The sequence below is a fragment of the Loxodonta africana genome, chromosome 7, assembly GCF_030014295.1.
Source record: "Loxodonta africana isolate mLoxAfr1 chromosome 7, mLoxAfr1.hap2, whole genome shotgun sequence".
Classification (NCBI taxonomy): domain Eukaryota; kingdom Metazoa; phylum Chordata; class Mammalia; order Proboscidea; family Elephantidae; genus Loxodonta; species Loxodonta africana.
The window spans coordinates 55,448,062-55,467,535 of NC_087348.1; the positions used below are offsets into that span (position 1 = coordinate 55,448,062).

General features: G+C 40.2%; 2 protein-coding genes across 7 annotated transcripts in view; one reads left to right on the forward strand and one right to left on the reverse strand.

Moving 5' to 3' along the window:
• METTL15 (methyltransferase 15, mitochondrial 12S rRNA N4-cytidine) overlaps nucleotides 1-7,762 on the reverse strand; it is a 262,077-nt gene extending 254,315 nt beyond the window's left edge. The window contains exons 1-2 of one of the 3 annotated variants that reach the window (XM_023550767.2): nucleotides 5,309-7,762; nucleotides 455-741 (exon numbers count right to left, since the gene is read on the reverse strand). In XM_023550767.2, the coding sequence (XP_023406535.2) occupies nucleotides 455-724 (270 nt within the window). In that variant the 5' untranslated portion in view covers nucleotides 725-741; nucleotides 5,309-7,762. The remainder of the gene's footprint in view (nucleotides 1-454; nucleotides 742-5,308) is intronic. The other 2 variants (XM_003412308.4, XM_064288341.1) reach the window with 2 other exon arrangements.
• Nucleotides 7,763-7,791: 29 nt separating this feature from the next.
• Nucleotides 7,792-19,474, forward strand: part of KIF18A (kinesin family member 18A) — a 100,033-nt gene continuing 88,350 nt past the window's right edge. Inside the window, exons 1-2 of one of the 4 annotated variants that reach the window (XM_003412309.4) lie at nucleotides 7,792-8,000; nucleotides 8,562-8,616. The gene's annotated coding sequence lies outside the window, so the exon portion shown is untranslated. Of the gene's footprint in view, nucleotides 8,617-19,474 lie in introns of all 4 variants that reach the window. The other 3 variants (XM_023550769.2, XM_023550768.2, XM_023550770.2) reach the window with 3 other exon arrangements.

Below are 19,474 nucleotides of genomic sequence, written 5' to 3' on the forward strand. Positions count from 1 at the left end.
AACAAATAAATGCCCATCTGTTGATGATACATAAAATGTGGTCTTATCTATATAGTAAAATATTATAATAAATAAATAAATATAATACATGCTACAATACAGATAAACCTTGAAAACATTATGCTAAGTAAAATAAGCCATACACGAAGGCCACACATTGAATGATCCCATTTACATTAAATGTACAGAATAGGCAATAGGTATCTCCATAGAGAAAGCAGAACGGTGGGTGCCAGGAGCTGGGGGAGGGAAGAATGGACAGTAACTGCTAATGGGAACATGGAGTCTTACTGGAGTGATGAAAACGCTCCTGAATTAGATAGGGATGATGGTTGCACAACCTTGTTAATATACTAAAAGCCAATTAATAGTACACCTTAAAATGGTGAATATAATGGTATGTGCGTTATATCTTAATGAAAAAAAAAGTTAAAAAAAAAACTAACCTACTCACCTGCCCTTTTTGTGGTGCCAAACACTGAACAACTTCATCCACCATTACCGGAATATGTAATTTAGCTACAGCTTCAGAATCTCCATCGTGACTCAGCTGTAACTCCTGAGCTCCAGTTTTGCATGTTTGCTCATGGGCTTCATATTCGTTATATCCTTCTGCTGTAGTATGCATACTTTTTGGCCAGGTGCCTAAATTAAGCATGCCAGATTCCAACCAGCATGAAAAAAATTCTTTATAGAATCTACAAAAGTATGCGTAACGCAGCATTCCGTAGGTCAACAAATCTAAAGGAAAAAAAATGAAAAATACTATGATTATTGGATTTTTTTAAAAGAAAAACACCTGGGGGGAAACAAATTAATACATATGTATACAACAGCAAAAAAAAAAGCTACAGCAGAAATGCAACTATAAGACTCATCATCTGAACACCTTGAACAAGTGAAGGTAAATCACCTTTTTATTTGAAGTGAGGAATCTAAGGGAACCCCAGAAATAATCTGAAAATATAATTTTGTGTAAGTGTGTGGCCTGATAAGTTCTAAGCCCACTGATGTTTTAACCATCTGGGATTTGAAATCTGATTTTTCAGTCATCATTTCTTCCAAAATATTCTTTCTGAATTTTAATTACATCTAAAGAGTGTGTTCAATGCATTGTTTTTGTTGTTGTTAGATGCTGTGGAGTCATTTTCAACTCATAGTGACCCCATGTGGCAGAGGAGAAGTGTCCTAAAGGATTTTTTTTTTAATCTTTATAGGAGCAGATTACCAGATCTTTCTCCTGAGAAACCACTGGGTGGGTCTCAACCATGGACCTCTAGGTTAGCAGTGGGACACTTACCCACTGTGCCACTGCAGCTCCTGTTCAATGCATCAGACCTATTTATTTGAAAAGCTATCTGGATGTCTGAGGGATTATAACTATTCTATGTTCAAATGGTCTTTTATTTCAAGCTCTTCTACTTGTTTTTCATGAAATGCTGAATTCTCATCTGCATTTAACTGTGTGCAAGAGATTGTCCCTGGAAAAAGATGATGCACATACATCCATAAAGAAAATAGGACCAGTCTGAAATTCCTGTAGACTTGTCATGAATATTCTCTTACGTGATCATGTGACCATGGCTTATATTAGTGAAGAATATACTAATTCGAATTATAATTTCATAAACACTTAGCACTATTTGGCTTTTCACACCTATTTTTGTTTTCATTTTCTGCTCCCTGCCCCAAGAAAAAAGCAAATATGTAATTGATACATTCCTTGAATTTCTCATACTTGCTCTATTTTCATACGCAACCTATAACTCTTTAAAAGGCAGAGGAAAAAAGGTACTGATATAAATATATTAACAGAAGAGCTTTAGAAAACATTTTGCTTTTTACTGAATTATTTTCTAGCAACATTCTTGATGCCACAGTAAATGCTCAACACTGCTCTTCTCTCTTCGCTGATTATGAGTTATTTAAGAGCAGGATCCACACCCCTGTATCCATAAAATCAGGTACACATCAGGTGCTTAATAAGTGCTTTCTGAGAAAATGAAGATCAATACATTCCAGACTCTACAGAAAAAACATTTTATCAAGCCTAACTTCAGGAAATTTTACCTGTCTGACACACCCCACCAAAAACCACATTCTCAAAATCTCTCGAGAAACATAAATCTCACTAAAATATGACTTCTCTTTCTTTTGTAATAGAAACAATAAAATTTTGATGTTATATAACATCAACAAACGCCACCTTGAGAATAATGTTATAATACATATTTGATGTTACATAAGTATAACATCAGCAAACGTTATCTTGAGAATAATACGTTAACTTTACCAAAGACATAAATCTACAGAATTATGTACCAAATTTGACACCGAAAAAAACGTGGCAAAAAAAACTTAGTAAAGGCAGGAAATGACTGTAAATTTAAGTACATCTTTAGATGCTCACCAGTGACAAAATAGCCTAAATTATTAATTATGCCTCACATTTTCCAAAAAGCTTATACAAAGTAAATTCAACCACCCTCTAACTTAGCGTTTCTAACACTTTTCAAAATAACAGCTAATATTTATTGAGCACTTACTATACCAATATATTTATTGTACATATACTTATTATGGATAACATTGCAAAGAATGGGAATTCCAGAGCACTTAATTGCACTCATGAGGAACCTGTACATAGACCAAGAGGCAGTTTTCCAAACAGAACAAGGGGATACTGTGTGGTTTAAAGTCAGGAAAGGTGTGCATCAGGGTTGTATCCTTTCACCATACTTATTCAATCTATACGCTGAGCAATTAATCTGAGAATCTGAACTATATGAAGACCTATGTGGCATTAGGATTGCAGGAAGGCTCATTAACAACCTGTGATATGCAGATGATACAACCTTGCTTGCTGAAAGCCAAGAGGACTTCAAGTAGTTACTAATGAAGATCAAAGACTGCAGCTGTTAGGATGAATTTCATCTTAACACAAAGAAAACAGAAATCCTCACAACTGGACCAATAAAGCAACATCATAATAATGGAGAAAAAACTGAAATTGTCAAGGATTTCATTTCACTTGGATTTATAATCAATGCCCATGGAAGCAGCAGTCGAGAAATCAAAGGATGTGTTGCATTGGGAAAATGTGCTGCAAAAGACCTCTTTAAAGTGTTAAAAAGCAAAGATGTCACTGAGGACTAAGGTGCACCTGACCCAAGCCATGATATTTTCAAACACTTCATACACATGCAAAAGTTGGACAATGAATAAGGAAGATCAAAGAAGTGATGCCTTTGAATTATGGTGGTTGTGAAGAATACTGACTTTATCATGCATTACCAGAAGAAAGAATAAATCTGTCTTAGAACAACTATAGCCAGAATGCTCCTTAGAAGCAAGGGTGGCGAGACTTCGTCTCATGTACTTTGGACATGTTTTCAGAAGGGATTAGTCCCTGGAGAATGTCATCATTCTTGGTAAAGGGTAGCAAAAAAGGAGGAAAATCCTCAATAAGATGGATTGATACAGTGGCTGCAACAATGGGCTCAAACAAAGCAATGATTGTGAGGATGGTGCAGGATCAGGCAGTGTTTCATTCTGTTGCACGCAGGGTCACTATGAGTCACACTCAACTCAACAGAATATAACAACCTAACAAAAAATAATAACTAATTCTATGGGGCAGTTCTACTCTGTCCTATAGGGTCACTACGAGTTGGAATCGACTCAACAGCACTGGCTTTGATTTGGTTTTATACCAGTAACTATTCTGAGCACACTGTATATACTAACTCATTCAATTCTTATCACAACTTAACAAAAAAACCGTTGCCAACTCATAGAGACCCTATAGGACAGAGTAAAACTGCCCCATAGGGTTTCCAAGGAGTGCCTGGTAGATTCAAACTGCTGACCTTTTTGGTTAGCATCCATAGCTCTCCACCACTATGCCACCAGGGTTTCCTCAACTTTACAAGATAGTTACTACTATTATTCCCATTTTACAGATAAAACCAAAAAAACCCAAACTGGTTGCCCTTGAGTCAATTCCAACTCAGAGTGACCTTATAGGACAGAGTAGAACTCCCCTCTAGTTTCTAAGGAGCGCTTGGTAAGTTGGAACTGCTGACCTTTTGGTTAGTAGCCATAGCACTTAACCACTAGGCCACCAGGGTTAAACATAAAAAAAAAAAATGCACTTCTATAATGTAATGTTACTTTAATTATACTGACTGTTCACAGTATATTATGTATTATTCAATTTTTTTTTTAAAGAAGTCAACATCCTATTGCTTGATTCTGCTCCACTTGAAAATAACGGTATGCTGTGCAGTACTCAAAAGAGGGCATACAATGTATAGGTGGAATTCAGAATATTTAATAGATTTTGATAATTTTTAGAAAAAGGAGTATCAATTCCAATACAGGAATCAGAACCACAAGGAAAAATACAAGTAGAAGAGTAGATAGAACAAATACTGCTATCAACAGCATTTAATTTCCTTCTACTGCAGTCAATTTCTAGACATTTATTCAACTATGCTCAACGTACAAAGTCTGAGCATTTTACTATTAAATAATTGGCCAATAATGTGGGCCATGAGGGAGAGGATCAACATGAGGGAAAGGACCACAAATAATTCATTTTCCTCTGTTTTTTTTTCCTGGAATACCTCCCAAAGAATGGAAGGAAACAACCTTTCAGTGGGGCCCCTTCCCTCTTGTCTGCAGCCCAGTCTACTACCAGACAACCCAGAGCCCTACCGCAGTTGCTAAAAGCCAGATACCCTAAACGATTTAAGATTGTTTAATCCCTTCTGGACACAGGAAATAAGCAGGAATTCAGGAAATAGGGTCTTTAGAGCTGATTCTGTGGTTCTACGGGTTAAGTCACTAAACTTTTCTCCTGGAGCAAAGTTCCGTTTACGGTATGAGACCACAGAAGTGGCCTGGTTACTTTTAACTGTGGTAGCACAAAGGTGAGTGTGCCTTTGCTGACTATGTCTTCAAAGGTTATCCACTTTCCCCTGCAAAGAAAAGCTGTCTAAAAACTTAACGCCCGAGGCCAAAAACGCGACCTGGAGGCTGAAACCCGAATGCGGAGAAAGTGAAAGTAGGAAGTTCCAAGGAAAGGGAGCAATGCACTGTTTTGCCTGAGAATTCGTCTCCGAGTTCTACTCTGACGAGGAAACCCTGTTTGGAAACTTCTCAGCCCAGAAGGAATGAATGTTGAGGGGGAGGAAGCGAGAGCAGGGTCGCGTGTTTCCTTTGCTCCTGTCGAAGCCGGGGAGCCCAGGAGTTCCCCCAGAAGGGCGGCTCTAGGAGAGCTCCTGGGACTCAGCCATCTTCTCACCTGAATCGGCCTCTGACTCAGGCCAGTGACGGTCACAACGAGGTCGAAGAACCTAAACTTGCCGCACGCCTAGATCCCAGCCCTGGGGGAAACTTGGCGACGACGGACAAATTGGGCCCACGTCCGCCCCAGCAACTGAGGACCGTCTGTCTTTCGTTCCGCTGCTTCCAGTGCCCAGCTGTCTTGCAGGTGCTGGGGTTTCCAAACGTAGTTCCTGAGAACATAAATAAGATCCCACCATTTCCACGTTTAAATTCACCTTTACCGTTTTTATGTTGTTGCTGTTGTCTTAATGTCTGAGGAAACTTTAAATCTCGCTCCATTTTTATACCTAATTTCTACTCTCTTCAGTTTGCTAAGAACTTATGTTCAATTTCGATGTTCTAGCAACACTGTTTTATGTTCCAATTTCTAATAAAATGTGGGCATTTCTGTCTCCGTAGCTATACTTGTTTCAGAAGTTTTTGTTCTTTTTCCTCCATTTCATTACAAAATAAGCCATTCTCTAATCCTGTCTGTTAGGTCACCTTCATATCTTGCCAAGTTAACAAGTCAGCTGACAAGAGAAACAGCTTTGGTTGTAATGTCAGAATTGCTCTGCTTTAACTATATGTACAATTTCTTAAGAGTCCATACCTCACCCTCTGAACTCTGCTAAATGGCAAGTGTAAAATGGGATTTAAATTTCAATGTAAAGCAAGTACTTGGTTCAGGTGTAGAAACATCTGTGAGACTAGTAAACCTTATCATACAATGTAGGCATCAAAAATTAGAAAATTTAAAAGACTTCTATTATTTACCAATGATTAATGAAATTTTACAAAAAAATTGGTAAGATCTGCACATGTTCAGGCCGGGTGAAGATATTATTTTAATGGCTCTTAATATAAAATGTATTTCAGAGACAAATGATTCAACTCTGAAATGGCTGGTTTGTACAACTCAAATGTTTTCCTTTAAGGATTAACTGAAAATTTCAACTTCTTCCTCAGTAAAATGAAGATAACAGCACCTACATCTCATGGACTGTTTTGAGAATTAAATATCATTTGTAAAGTGATTAATAAAACGCCTGGAAATCAAAGGCAACAAAGTACTATACAGTGAGTGCATATTGAGTTAAAATAAAAAGGTTTCTCGATTTTATTACCAAACCCCAAACTACACAGATAACTATTACATTAGTTAAGATACATGTAATACAACCAAAGAGTAGTGATACATGTAATACAACTACAGAGTAATAGCTTTATTGAGGCTCTATCCAGTGTTCAAAAACAATCATATAACATGCACCATATTCAATTCACAGTGCTTCCAAATGACATTCAATAAGAAATAAATGTCATTTATCTTGGGGGTTCCCACACACTATTTTATTTCTAATACTCTGCATGAGTGTTTTGCAACCCTATTTATACAGTGATAATCAATTTTCAGAATACGAACTCCAAGAGGGTGGGGATTTTGATATTGTGTACTATCATGTCCCTAAAATCTACAAAAGTGCGTAGCGCGTACATAATAGGCTCAGTCAATAATTTCACTGAATGAATGAATACAGTAATAATAATATCCAAAACCAAACCAAACCCAGTGCCGTCGAGTCGATTCCAACTCATAGCGACCCTATAGGACAGAGTAGAACTGCCCCATTGAGTTTCCAAGGAGTGCCTGGTGGATTCTAACTGCCGACCCTTTGGTTAGCAGCCGTAGCACTTAACCACTACGTCACCAGAGTTTCCAATAATAATATAAATAAGAAAAATGAAATTCAGGTCGTACTATTAAAAATTTTCTAACAAATAAAAATGAGTCATCTTAACAAAGCAAACATATTTTCCAGGTATTTTTCTCTCTTTTTAAAGTGTACATTTTTAAGTAACATAGCTACCTACACCCTGGGACTTAAAAAAAAAAAAAAAACCCTTCATCCAATAATGAAAAAGGCTAACATCTTTAAAGGATTTTATTTCGTAATGCCATCATTAGAAAGAAGTAAAACAGTCAAACACCAAAGTTTCTCAGTCAGCACTAAAAGAAGTAGGCTTGGGAGTCCTCAGAAATGAAACCTGGGGGCTCCAATCAAAAGCCTTGGACTTCCAAATAAAGTGAAGAGAACTCATTTCTACCCAGGTGAACCTGGCTGGAAGGAACAGGGTCCTACACTTTCCAGATCATGGGACGTCTTTGAGGCCTCACTATTCAGAGGGAAAAGGAGAATATAAACACCCAGAGCCCATTAGCCCATAACCAATAGCCTCTGCCTCACCCCCTAGCAGAGGGCACACGCCAACCTCCACCCGCACACGTCTGACTCACACCCTGAACCCAGAGACCGGACCCTGCACCCACAAGTCTGCAGGCTCACTGATGATCCCGGGGGGGCTGCCTCCAACCAGCAGCTCCAGCCTAGCCCCTCCCACTCCGGCCACCGCCTCCGGAAACGGCCGCGCTTGTTGCCACGGCGACGAGGAGCCGGGTCGCTTCCCGGCGCGGCGCCACTGAATCTCTAGGCGCCAAGCAGTCACGCGCCGCGGCAACGTCCGGCGTGATGATGTCACACAGGCGGCAGCCAATAAAATGAGGCGCTTAGGAAGCTGGCTTGGGTTTGAATCTTGTGGCTGATTTTGAAGCGCGGTGAGTCTGGTATCAAAGTGAAGTGGTAGCGGTGGCCTCTTGTGGGCTTGAGGTGAGTGAGGGTCACGCGAAGTGGAAACTCTGGTCTCTGGGTTGCTCTTTCTAATGACCTGCCCCACTGGGAGCGAAGGGTCCCGCCTCTTCAGGTCTAAAGAAAAGTCGGTCCAAGTGGTGCTTGTTGACAAACGCCGGAGCGTTGGGTGGGGGCTGAGGAGTTGTCAGGGCTCCTGAGGAAAAAGTAAAATGAAGGACGGGCTCGAGAACGCGCTAGAGCAAGAGTTAGCCTTAAGGTGAGCCCTTGACAGCTCAGCAGGAAGGCAGGAATCACCTGCCTTAAATTCTGAGAGGAAGTCGGAAGTTTTAAAGGGCATCTTGGCCCCCCTTCCCAGACTTCGGCATAGCACTTAGTTGTCCCCTATCTTGCAGCATGAAGTTCCTTCCAGACTCCAACTTTGGAGACGCAGAAGTAAGCGTAACTCAGTGCTTAACTATCAAATGGAGAACACTGGTTCGCCAAGACATAAAATTTTTGTCCAGTGAAGATCTGTTGTTAGCCTGGCACAGGTCAATCGGGAGCCCACCCCAAGCCAAGCTCCTGTTTCTACTTTTGTAGCATCAAGATAAGACCTCCCCTGACTGCCTCACGGGATTACTGGTGATCAGACCAGGTATGGAAGGGATACTGCTTTGGTAAAGTGCACTGCTAATGAAAGACACTTTAAGCACTGAGAATCAGTCTTTCTGTTGTCTATTTTTAGTTTCTGCAAAACTCCTTTAGCTGCTCATTAGGCGCTCAGTTACAGAAAGGTCAAGGCTGGCTGTTGTTTACTATATAAGAAGAGATTATTTGGCCAGAGCTGAATAAGTTTGCTGTATAATATGTAGTACTGGTTATTAGCTGTGGAACATTAGGCAGAATGTATAGACATTCTATAGGTTTTACGTGTTAAGTGTCATTCCAGCACCCTTTCCCCTCCCCACCTTAGGTTTTGTGGGGGGATTTTTGCACTCTGGTACTTGGGAATATAAGGTCCAAAGAGTTGATAGTGCTTGTTATTAAATTCTATTATTTTTTAAGAACTGTTTCAGTAAAATAAAGAGTATCTGCCTTTAATAATCATAACTAATCTTATTTTAAGTTACTGAATAGAGATTTACAAGTATATAATATTTTCAATTTAAAGTGCATCTTGTCTTACTATAAACATACATCAAGCCAATTAAAGCACACAAGAAAATGTTTTTTGTACTACCAACTATATGAAAACTAGGAGGAAGAAATAGCCCAGCAGTCAATGTCACCCTTGCCATTTGAACTTTTGTTTTCCGTGATGCTTGTGAGTCAAGAAAGCAATGGCTCTAACACATTATTCAAAAGAAAGGAGAAAAATATTAGTGGTTGGGTTCTGGAAGCCCTGACAGTTTGCCCAGTCCTCTCAATTGAGTCTTTTACATAGTATATTTAATTTTATTGATGTTAGATGCAGAGCTGCTAGTAATGTCTGTTGCACCAATGTTGTGACAGCTTTAAAAAAAAAACGAACACAGCATAATCAAATATGATGCTGAATGTAAGTTCTCTGACCTATTCTTGAGATATGTCATATTACAGGGCATGTATGGCTTCTTCCTGAAATGATATGCTTACTCTGTTTTTATAGCTCCATTCACAGACATGGGTCTGAAAGATATACAGGATCCATTGCCTTTACCTTTACAAAAGGGTTGTTACTTTTGAAATACCATAAAAGAGCATGATACTAATTATCTACCATAAACTTCCCTTCAAGACATGTATGGTGTTATGGGAAAATATTGATCTTGGAATCAAAAAGTTTGAATGTCATCTCTGTCCTTATAACCTTCAGAACCTGAATTTCTTCAGTAGATTATGATTATACCTACTTCAACAAGGTGGTGTGAGTTTTAAGTTAGAGATTATAAATGACAGTGTCAAGGATAGTTTTCAGCCCCCCAAAAAAGTTTGAGTCCAAACCTAATTCAGATTTGAGTTTGTACTTAAGAAATAATTCATAACCATATCACTCCATATCCAGGATAATTTCTCCAAAATTTCTGTACTTTCGTTTGGAAGCATTCTCTTCTAATTCGAGTAGCGCCTAGTTGTTAACAACATAGATTCTGAATTTGGGTATGCGTTTTCATTCTGGCTCCCCACTTATTAGCTATGTCAGCTTAGAAAAATTGCTTATCCTTTCTAAGGCTAAATCTCTGTTTTTGTTAAGTGGAGACAATAATAGGACCTACCTTCTATGATTATTATAAGGATTAAATGATTTGATGAATGTCAAATGTTTAACATAACATCTAGCACAGAGGGTACACAAATGTTAATGATTGTTTTTCATTATTACTAGTTATCACCATGTTGATCTAATCCAAGAGTTCCCTAATAATAGTATATTTGCTTTAAAAAAAAAAATGGCTACTGTAAGATACCTGACAAGCACATGGAAATCATAAACTTTCAGTTTGATTTCAACATTTGTTCAATGAGCTCCTATACTAGGCTCAGAGGTTTCTATCAAAAATAGGTAAATATATGTTTTTAAGTTTTTCTATGAGAAAATATCTGGAAGTTGTATATTTATATCAGGGAGAGTAGTGATTAAATAATTGGACTTTACATTCAGCAGTCTGAGTTCAAATCTCATGTCTCCTATTTCCAGTAGTGTAACTTTGGCCAGTTAACTTAATCTTTCTATACTACAGTTTCTCCCTCTATAAAACAAGGATAATCATAATACCTACATCATAGGATTTTTATGGGGATTGTTGTTAAGTGCCTTCAAGTAGATTTTCCACCTATAGCTATCCCATGGGGATTAAATGTATATAAATTTCATAGCACATTTCTATTTGTGGAATAGGAACGCAGTAGAAAGTGTTTCACGAATATAACTTATTGTTATTAAACGAAAGGTTGAGATTAAGGTAAATTTTAATAATTTTTCGTTGTCATTATTATGGGTTTTTTGTTTTTCAAATGCAAATACCTAAGACTCGTTTAAAATCCAAATAGTCCAAAAGGGTATAAAATGGAAAATGAGCCTCCCTTCTACCTAGACCTTCACAGAGGCCAGCAGCTGCTGTTATCAGTTTCTTGCGTACCCCTCCAGAGAGAACCCATGCATATACGAATATGTGTGTATCTTTTTAAAACGCAAATGATAGCATACTCTGGCTGTTATTTTGCGTTTGTTTTTTTGCACATATATTATGAAACCTTTTTCAGTTTTTCATTCATTTATTCTGATATGTATTGAGTCCTTAACATTTGCTAAGCACTGTTCTAGGGTGGAAACCCTGGTAGAGTAGTGGTTAAGTGCTACAGCTGCTAACCCAAGGTTCGGCAGTTTGAATCTGCCAGGCGCTCCTTGGAAACTCTACCGGGCAGTTCTACTCTGTCGTGTAGGGTTGCTACGAGTCGGACTCGACGGCACTGAATGTTGGTTCTAGGGTGTTCTGGGGTACAGATGAAGTTTACGCTCACAGTGCCTTATATTCTGGAGGGGAAACAAGCAATAAATATGCAACCAAATGGTATATATTACCTGATTAGTGCTAGCTGCTACAAAAAAATAAATAAATAAAGAGTTTAGGGATTGGGGAGAAAAGAGCCAAACCAAAATCAAACCCACTGCTATAGAGTCGATTCCGACTCATAGCGACCCTGTAGGACAGAGTAGAACTACTCCATAGGGTTTCTGAGGCTGTAACCTGTACAGCAGCAGACTGCCACATTTTCCTTCCATGGAACTGCTGGTGGTTCAAATTGCCAACCTTTCAGTTAACAACTGAGCACTTAATCACCGCACCACCAGGGCTCCTTGAGACAAGGGTAAGGTGGCATTATTTTGGATGGAGTCTTTAAGGGAATCCCTCTGTGAAGTGATTTAAGCAAGACCTGAATAATAAAGTAAAGGAGTAAAACTTGGAAATATCTAAGGGTAGAGCCTTCCAGGCAAAAGGAATAGAAAGTGCAAAGATCACTAGGCCAGAGCAAGATGAAGTGTTTTAGGAACAGTAAGAAGGCCAGAGTGGCTTGAGTAGAATAATCAAGGCAGAGGACAACATTAGGAAAAGGAATGAGAGAGGTAAATGGGCCAGATGATGTGGAACTTACAAGCAGTACTGTTATTGTTGTTAGGTGCCATCAAGTCGGTTCTGCCTCCTCGCGACCCTATGTACAACAGAACGAAATAGTCTCCGGTCCTGCGCCATCCTCACAATCATTATGCTTGAGCCCGTTGTTGCAGCTACTGTGTCAATCCATCTCATTGAGGGTTTTCCTCTTTTTTGCTGTACTAAGCCATACTAAGGAGTTTATATTTTATTCCTATACAGGAAAATCACTGGAGAGTTTAGAGCCAAGAATTGTCAGGAGATACTAGCATGAACTGATTGCTGTTGACAAAGGTGTCAGTATGCACAGTCACTTAATTAAATTTATTATTGTACTTGCATATAATTGATGAATCTTTAACTTAATTTGGAGTAGTGGCTAGATACGTTGTGATGGTTAAGGTTATATGTTAACTTGGCTGGGCCATGACTCTCAGTGGTTTGGCAGTTATGTAATGATGTAGTTTGGCAGTTACATAATGAAGTATTCATCCTCCATGATGTAATCTGATGTGATCAGCAAACATATCTCAAGGAAATGACTCAGGCAGTTGTAGAGGCTGGCAAGTCCCAAGTCTATTGGTTAGGCATCAGGCTGGAGGCTTCTCCTGATTCACATAGCTGCAGGGGCTGACAAACGCAAGATCAGCTGCCCAGATAGCAGGCCACTGGATCACGGGCATGGAAACCCTGTGGGGCAGTTCTTCTCCGTCCTGTAGGGTCGCTATGAGTCGGAATCGACTTGATGGCAATGGGTTATATTTATATAAAACCAAAAAAACCAAATCCGTTGCCGTCAAGTCAGTTGCAACTCATAGCAACCCTAAAGGACAGAGTAGAACTGTCCCATAGGGTTTTGAACTGCCAACCTTTTGGTTAGCAGCCATGGCTCTTAATCACTATCGCCAGGGTTTCCTACACTTATGTAGGTATAGATAAATATTTCCTTCTTTCTTTTTCTCTCTCTGCCTTTCACTGGTTTTGCTTCTCTAGACAACACAGCCTGAGACATTTAGACATTTAGTACCGAGAGTGGTTCTAGAGAAACAAAATCATAAGGATGAGTTTTCTAAATTGGTTCTCAAGCCTGACTAGTCTTAAATGACTCTGCCTCCAATAGTAAAGACGTTTCTGCTAATCCATGGCATGAGGTAGCAATATTAATATGCAGACTGTCACCAGCAATAGATCAAGTATTGATGAGAAGCGAGGTTCTGGGTGATCATATGTTTGATAGTTTTTTACAATTTTGTCAGAATGAGTAGTATGGGGAAGCTAACTGGTATGCCCTAGTTTTGTTGGACAAAGTGCTGTAAGAGAAATGATCTCAGGGCTTCGGAGTCAAAGCTCAAGCACTGCATAGAAGACCTCAAAGTTAACACTTGTGCCCTGAAAGAAAGCCTTATTTCTTGTAATATGAGTTGATGTTGTTGAAAACCAAATCCAAAGACATCATAAGAGTGGATGAATTACATCGCCAACTGAATTCCCAACCTCAGATGATGTCTGAAGTTGAATTGGGGGCATTGATTGGGAAGAAATGGGATCCTGAAACTTGGGATAGGGACATATGGGCAGATTAATCAGGAAGCTAGGGACCTTGAGCCTCTAAATTCCATTGAATCACTCCTGCCAACAAAAACAAGCATCTTACTCCCATCTGAAGAGATTATTCCATTTTTGTTTGCTAAACCACCCTTTGAATTGGAATTGACTCGACGGCACTGGGTTTTGGGTAAACCACCCTTCCTAGTAAAACCTTTATCCCTTTTACCCACATCTGATGAAATTAACCCCAGCTTTGTCTGAAGAGCATTTGTCTGAGATCACCAGGGCGGCATCTGAGTCACTGCCTGGGGCATCGCCTGGGGTAGATACCTTACAAAACATTTCTGTATGCTCCCAGGACCACTCATTTTTATTTCTAGATCCACGACTAGACTTAGTCCTCACGAGCCCAAAAAAGTTGAAATACAAAGTGTGACACTGCAAGAGAACTGCTTGACTTTTCTAATATGTACAAACAGAAACCTGGGGAATATGTGTGGGAATAGGTATTAAGGGTGTAGGATCACGGTGCAAGGAACATAAAGATGGATCAGTCTGAGTTATTGATATGGGCCCATTAAGCACAGATTCTTCATTCAATGTTTCAGCTCAAGAGGTTAGGAAAGAATCTAACGGTTTATTTGGTTGAGGCACTGAAGCATGGATTAAACAGTGGCCTACGCTAAATCAAGTTGAAGTACCAGACCTGCCTTGGTACACTGTAGAAGAAGGTATCCAAAGGCTTAGGGAAATTGGCATGTTGGGGTGTATTTATCAAGTTAGACTCACAGACCCAAACGTGGAATACTCAGGATCTACCTCTTACAACAACAGTGAGGAACAAGTTTGTGAAGGGAACCCTAGCATCCTTGAAGACTGCTATAATTGCTATTTTATGTAAGTCAGATTTGATACTGAGAACTGCCGTAACTGAATTAAACACCTAGCTACAGTGGGGCTGATTTGACCCACTAGTGGTAGGGGCCAAGTGGCGACACTCAGTCAACAATCACAAGGTAAGCGTGATTACCGTAGTGGATAACAGAGTCAAAGCAGCCATCAGAATACTCTGACTCATATGGATTTATAGCATTGGCTACTTATTCCATGGTGTTCCTAGGAGTGAAATAGATGGGCAGTCTACTAAATATTTACCTAATCTTTACAAGCGAAAGAATTCTGGGTCAAGTGAAAGGCAGTCTAACTCAAATCTCCAAAAGAGAGTCACAACCCCTCAGTCAATTCCCAAACTTGAGCCAGCTTACAAACCCACAGCCCCTTAAATGAAAGGGAGGCTGGGTCCCCTTGAGGTAGAACTCTGCTATGCTACCAAAATTTCATACTGTTAATCTTTCTCCCAGCCTTCCCCAAAGGGATCTATGGCCTATTACCAGAATGACTGTTCATTCGGGAAAAAGAAATAATTATGCTTTTAAGGGAGTACTGGATACTGGCTCTAAACTCACACTGATTCTAGGAGACCCAAAATGTCATTGTGGCTCACCAGTTAGAGTGGGGATGTATGGAGCTCAGATTATTAATGGAGCCTTGGTTCAGGCTCATCCCATAGTGGGTACAGTGGGGCCCCAAGCTCATCCTGTAGTGATATCCCCAGTTCCAGAATGCATAATTGGAATAGATATACTCAGCAACTGGCAGAACCCCCACATTGGATCCCTGACAAATAGAGTAAGGACTATTATGGTAGGAAAATCCAAGCGGAAACCATTAGAACTACCCCTACCCAGGAAAATAGTAAACCAAAAGTAATATTCCATTCCTGGAGGGATTGCAGAGATTACAGCCAGCATCAATGACTTGAAGGATGCAGGGGTGGTTATTCCCACCACATCCCCATTCAACTTGTCTATCTGACCTGTGCAAAACACAGACTGATCTTGGAGAATGACAGTGGCTTATTGTAAACTTAACTGTGACTCCAATTGTAGCTGCTGTTCCAGATGTGGTTTCATTGCTTGAGCAAATTAATATATCTGGTACCTGGTATGCAGCTATTGATCTAGCCAATGCCTTTTTTTCCAGCCTGTTTAGAAGGACCACCAGCACCATTTTGCTTTCAGCTGGCAAGGCCAGAAATACACCTTCACTATCTTACCCTGGGGGTATATCAAAACTCCAGTCCTATATCATAATTTAGTCCACAGGGACCTTGATTGACTTTCCCATCTACAACAGGTCACACTGGTCCATTACATTGATGACATTATGCTGATTGGACATAGTAAGGAAGAGGTGTCAGTGACTCTGAACTTAATGGAAAAACATTCATGTGCTAAACCAAAACCAAACCCATTGCCGTCGAGTCGATTCCGATGCATTGCGACCGGATTGTGATACAGTAGAACTACCCCATTGGATTTCCAGGGAGCAGTTGCTGGATTCAAACTGCCAACCTTTTGCTTAGCAGCCGAGCTGTTAACCACTGTGTCACCTGGGCTCCATTTGCATGCTAGAGCGTATTAAATTAATTCCACAAAAATTCAGACACCTTCCAGCTCAGTGAAATTTCTCAGGGTTCAGTGGTGTGGTGCATGTCAAGATAATCCTTCTAAAATGAAGGATAAGTTGTTATACCTAGACCCTCCCAGAACTAAAAAGGAGGTACAATAACTGTTTGATCTCTTTGAATTTTAGAGACAGCATTTCCGTCATTTGGGTGTGCTAGCTTTGAGTGTGGCCCAGGACAAGAAAAGGCTGTGCAACGGGTTCAGGCTGCTGTGCAAGCCACTCCGCCACTTGGGCCATATGATCCAACTGATGTAATGGCAATCGAAGTATCCATTGCAGATAGAGATGCTGTCTGGAGCCTTTGGCAGGCCCGTATTGGTGAATCACAGTGCAGGCCGTTATGATTTTGGAGGAAACCCTGCCATCCTCTGCAGATAACTACTCTCCTTTTGAGAAACAATTTTTGACTTGTTACTGGGCCTTACTAGAGACTGAATGCTTAAACATGGGCCAAGCCACCATGCATGCTGAGGATAAAGGAAGTGGCCTCCTAAAGACACAATTACAGTGCAGGAATCGCTCAAAAGCAGGCAGTGGCAGCAATACAGCCGCTTTTTGGGATCTCCCTGAAAGACACACAGTAGTGAAGGGGTATCCTCCCAATGGGCAGAACTTAGAGCAGTGCACCTGATTGTTCACTTTGCTTGGAAGGAGAAATGGCCAGATGTGTGATTGTATACTGATTCATAGGCTGTGGCCAATGGTTTGGCCATATAGTCAAGGACTTAGAAGGAACATGATTGGAAAATTCGAGACAAGGATGTATGAGGAAGAACTGTGTTTATAGACCACTCTGAATGGGCCAAAGAGAAAAAGATATTTGTGTCACATGTGACTGTTCACCAGTGGATGACCTCAGTAGAGGAGGATTTTTGCAATCAAGTGGATGGAATGACACATTCTGTAGAAACCAGTCTTCTTTCCTCAGCCAGTCATGTCATCATTCAATGGGCTCATGAACAAAGTGGCTGCGATAGGAGGGATGGAGGTTGTGCATAGGCTCAGCAACGTGGAGTCCACTCACAGAGGCCAACTTGGCTATAGCCACTGCTGAGTGCACAATCTGCCAGCAGCAGAGACCAACACTGAGTTCCCACTATGGCACCATTCCTCCAGGCAATCAGCTAGCAACCGGATGGCAGGTTGATTACATTGGACCGCTTCTATCATGGAAAGAGCAATATTTTGTTCTTATTGGGATGAACACTCTGGATACAGATTTGCATTCCCTGTACTCAATACATCTGCCAAATCTACCATCCGTGGACTCACAGAATGCTTTATCTACCATCACGGTATTTCACACAGCATTGCTTTGGATCACAGGATTCACTTCACAGCAAATGAAGTTTACTGGTCTTAGCACGTTCTCCATTATCCTGACTCATCTGGCTTGATAGAATGATGGTATGGCCTCCTAAAGACAAATTACAGTGCCAGCTCTGTGTCAGTACTTTGCAGGGTTGGGGCAGAGTTCTCCAGGAGGGTATATGTGCTCTAAACTAGCATCCAGTATACGGTGCTGTTTCTCCCATAGCCTGAATCCCCAGGTCCAGGAATTAAGGGATGAAAAATGGGAGTGGCACCATTCACTATTACCCCTAGTGACCTACTCACAGAATGTTTGCTTTTGTCCCAGCAACCCTATACTCTGGCGGCCTAGAGGTCTAGTTCCAAAGAAAGGAATGCTCGCACCTGGGGACACAACGTGATTCAGTTGAACTGGAATTTAAGAATGCCATTTGGCCACTTTGGGCTCCTCATGCCTCTGGATCAACAGGCAAAAAAGGGAGTTACGCTGTTGGCTGGTGTCATTGACCCTGATTACCAAAGGGAAATTGGTTTGGTGTTGCATAATGGAGGGAAAAAAAAAAAAAAGAGCATGTCTGGAATACAGATCCCTTAGGGCATCTCTTAGTACTACCATACCCTGTGATAAAGTCAGTGGAAAACTATAGCAACCCAATGCCGACATGACTGCTAATGGCCCAAACCCTCAGGAACAAAGGTTTGGGTTATCCCACCAGGCAAAGAACCATGACCAGCTGAAGTGCTTGCTGGGGGTAAAGGGAACACAATGGGTGGTAGAAGAAAAAACAAAACAAAACAAAAACCCCATTTTCATTGAGTCAGTTCTGACTCATAGTGACCGTATCTAAAACCCCAAACCCATTGCCATTGAGTTGATTCCGACTCATAGCGACCCTCTAGAACAGAGTAGAACTGCCCCATAGAGATTCCAAGGAGCACCTGGTGGATTTGAACTCCTGACCTTTTGGTTAGCAGACATAGCTCTTAACCACTACACCAAAATTTCCATAGCGACCTTAAAAAAGTTACAACCATGTGACCAGTTGCATAAATGAGGATGGTAATTGTTATGAGGATTTCTTCCTTGTACGTGTGCATGACATATTTTTCTTTTCTACACTTATAAAATATAGGATGTAAATAGAGCTAGTCTGTTTTCGGTTGTACGCATGTTAGTAGTATCGTGTATGATTTTGTAATTGTCTTTATTGAGAGATTATATATGGTTTAAGGAGATGTGTACAGATGCCACGTTGTCAAGGGGTGGATTGTGATAATTGGTTGTGTGTCATCTTGGCTAGGCCATGATTTGCAGTGGTTTGGTAGTTATGTAAGATGTAGTTTGGCAGTTGTGTAATGATGTAATCATCCTCCATGATGTGATCAGCCAATCAGCTGTATGGGAAGTTATTCTGGGGGTTGGCATGCATCCGGCATATATGTGGACATTCTGGCAAACCTCAGTTGCTTACTCTGGATCCTGCATCCAGCTTGTCATCATCTGTTCTACACAAGGAAATAGTCTAGAAAATTGAGTATTAACCTTTTTAAGTGAAATAGTATTTTAGCCACCCTCAGTGATTATAACAGTATCTTTCCATTTCCCTAATTTTTATAATCAAGAAATTGGGCAGATTGATCTTTTCTGATGTTTCAAGGTTCTCAACATTTTTGCCTGTTATTGCCAATCATTGTACTCTACTGTAATATGTTGTTTCTCTTAGAGTAATATATTGTATGTTTACCTCTACTTTCAATGGATAAATTGTTTCTTTGATTATTGTGTCTAGTTTTTATAGTTTATTCACTGATTCAATTATTAATAAAATATTTGAGAACCAAACATATGCCAGGCTGTCTACAAGAGTGCATAACTTGTGCCATTTTATTGTTCTCAGTGCTATATGGAGTAATATAACTCACTTAATTGTCACCACAACTCTGAGGTCAGTGCCATTATTAGTTTCATTTTACAGATGAGGAAACGGAGCC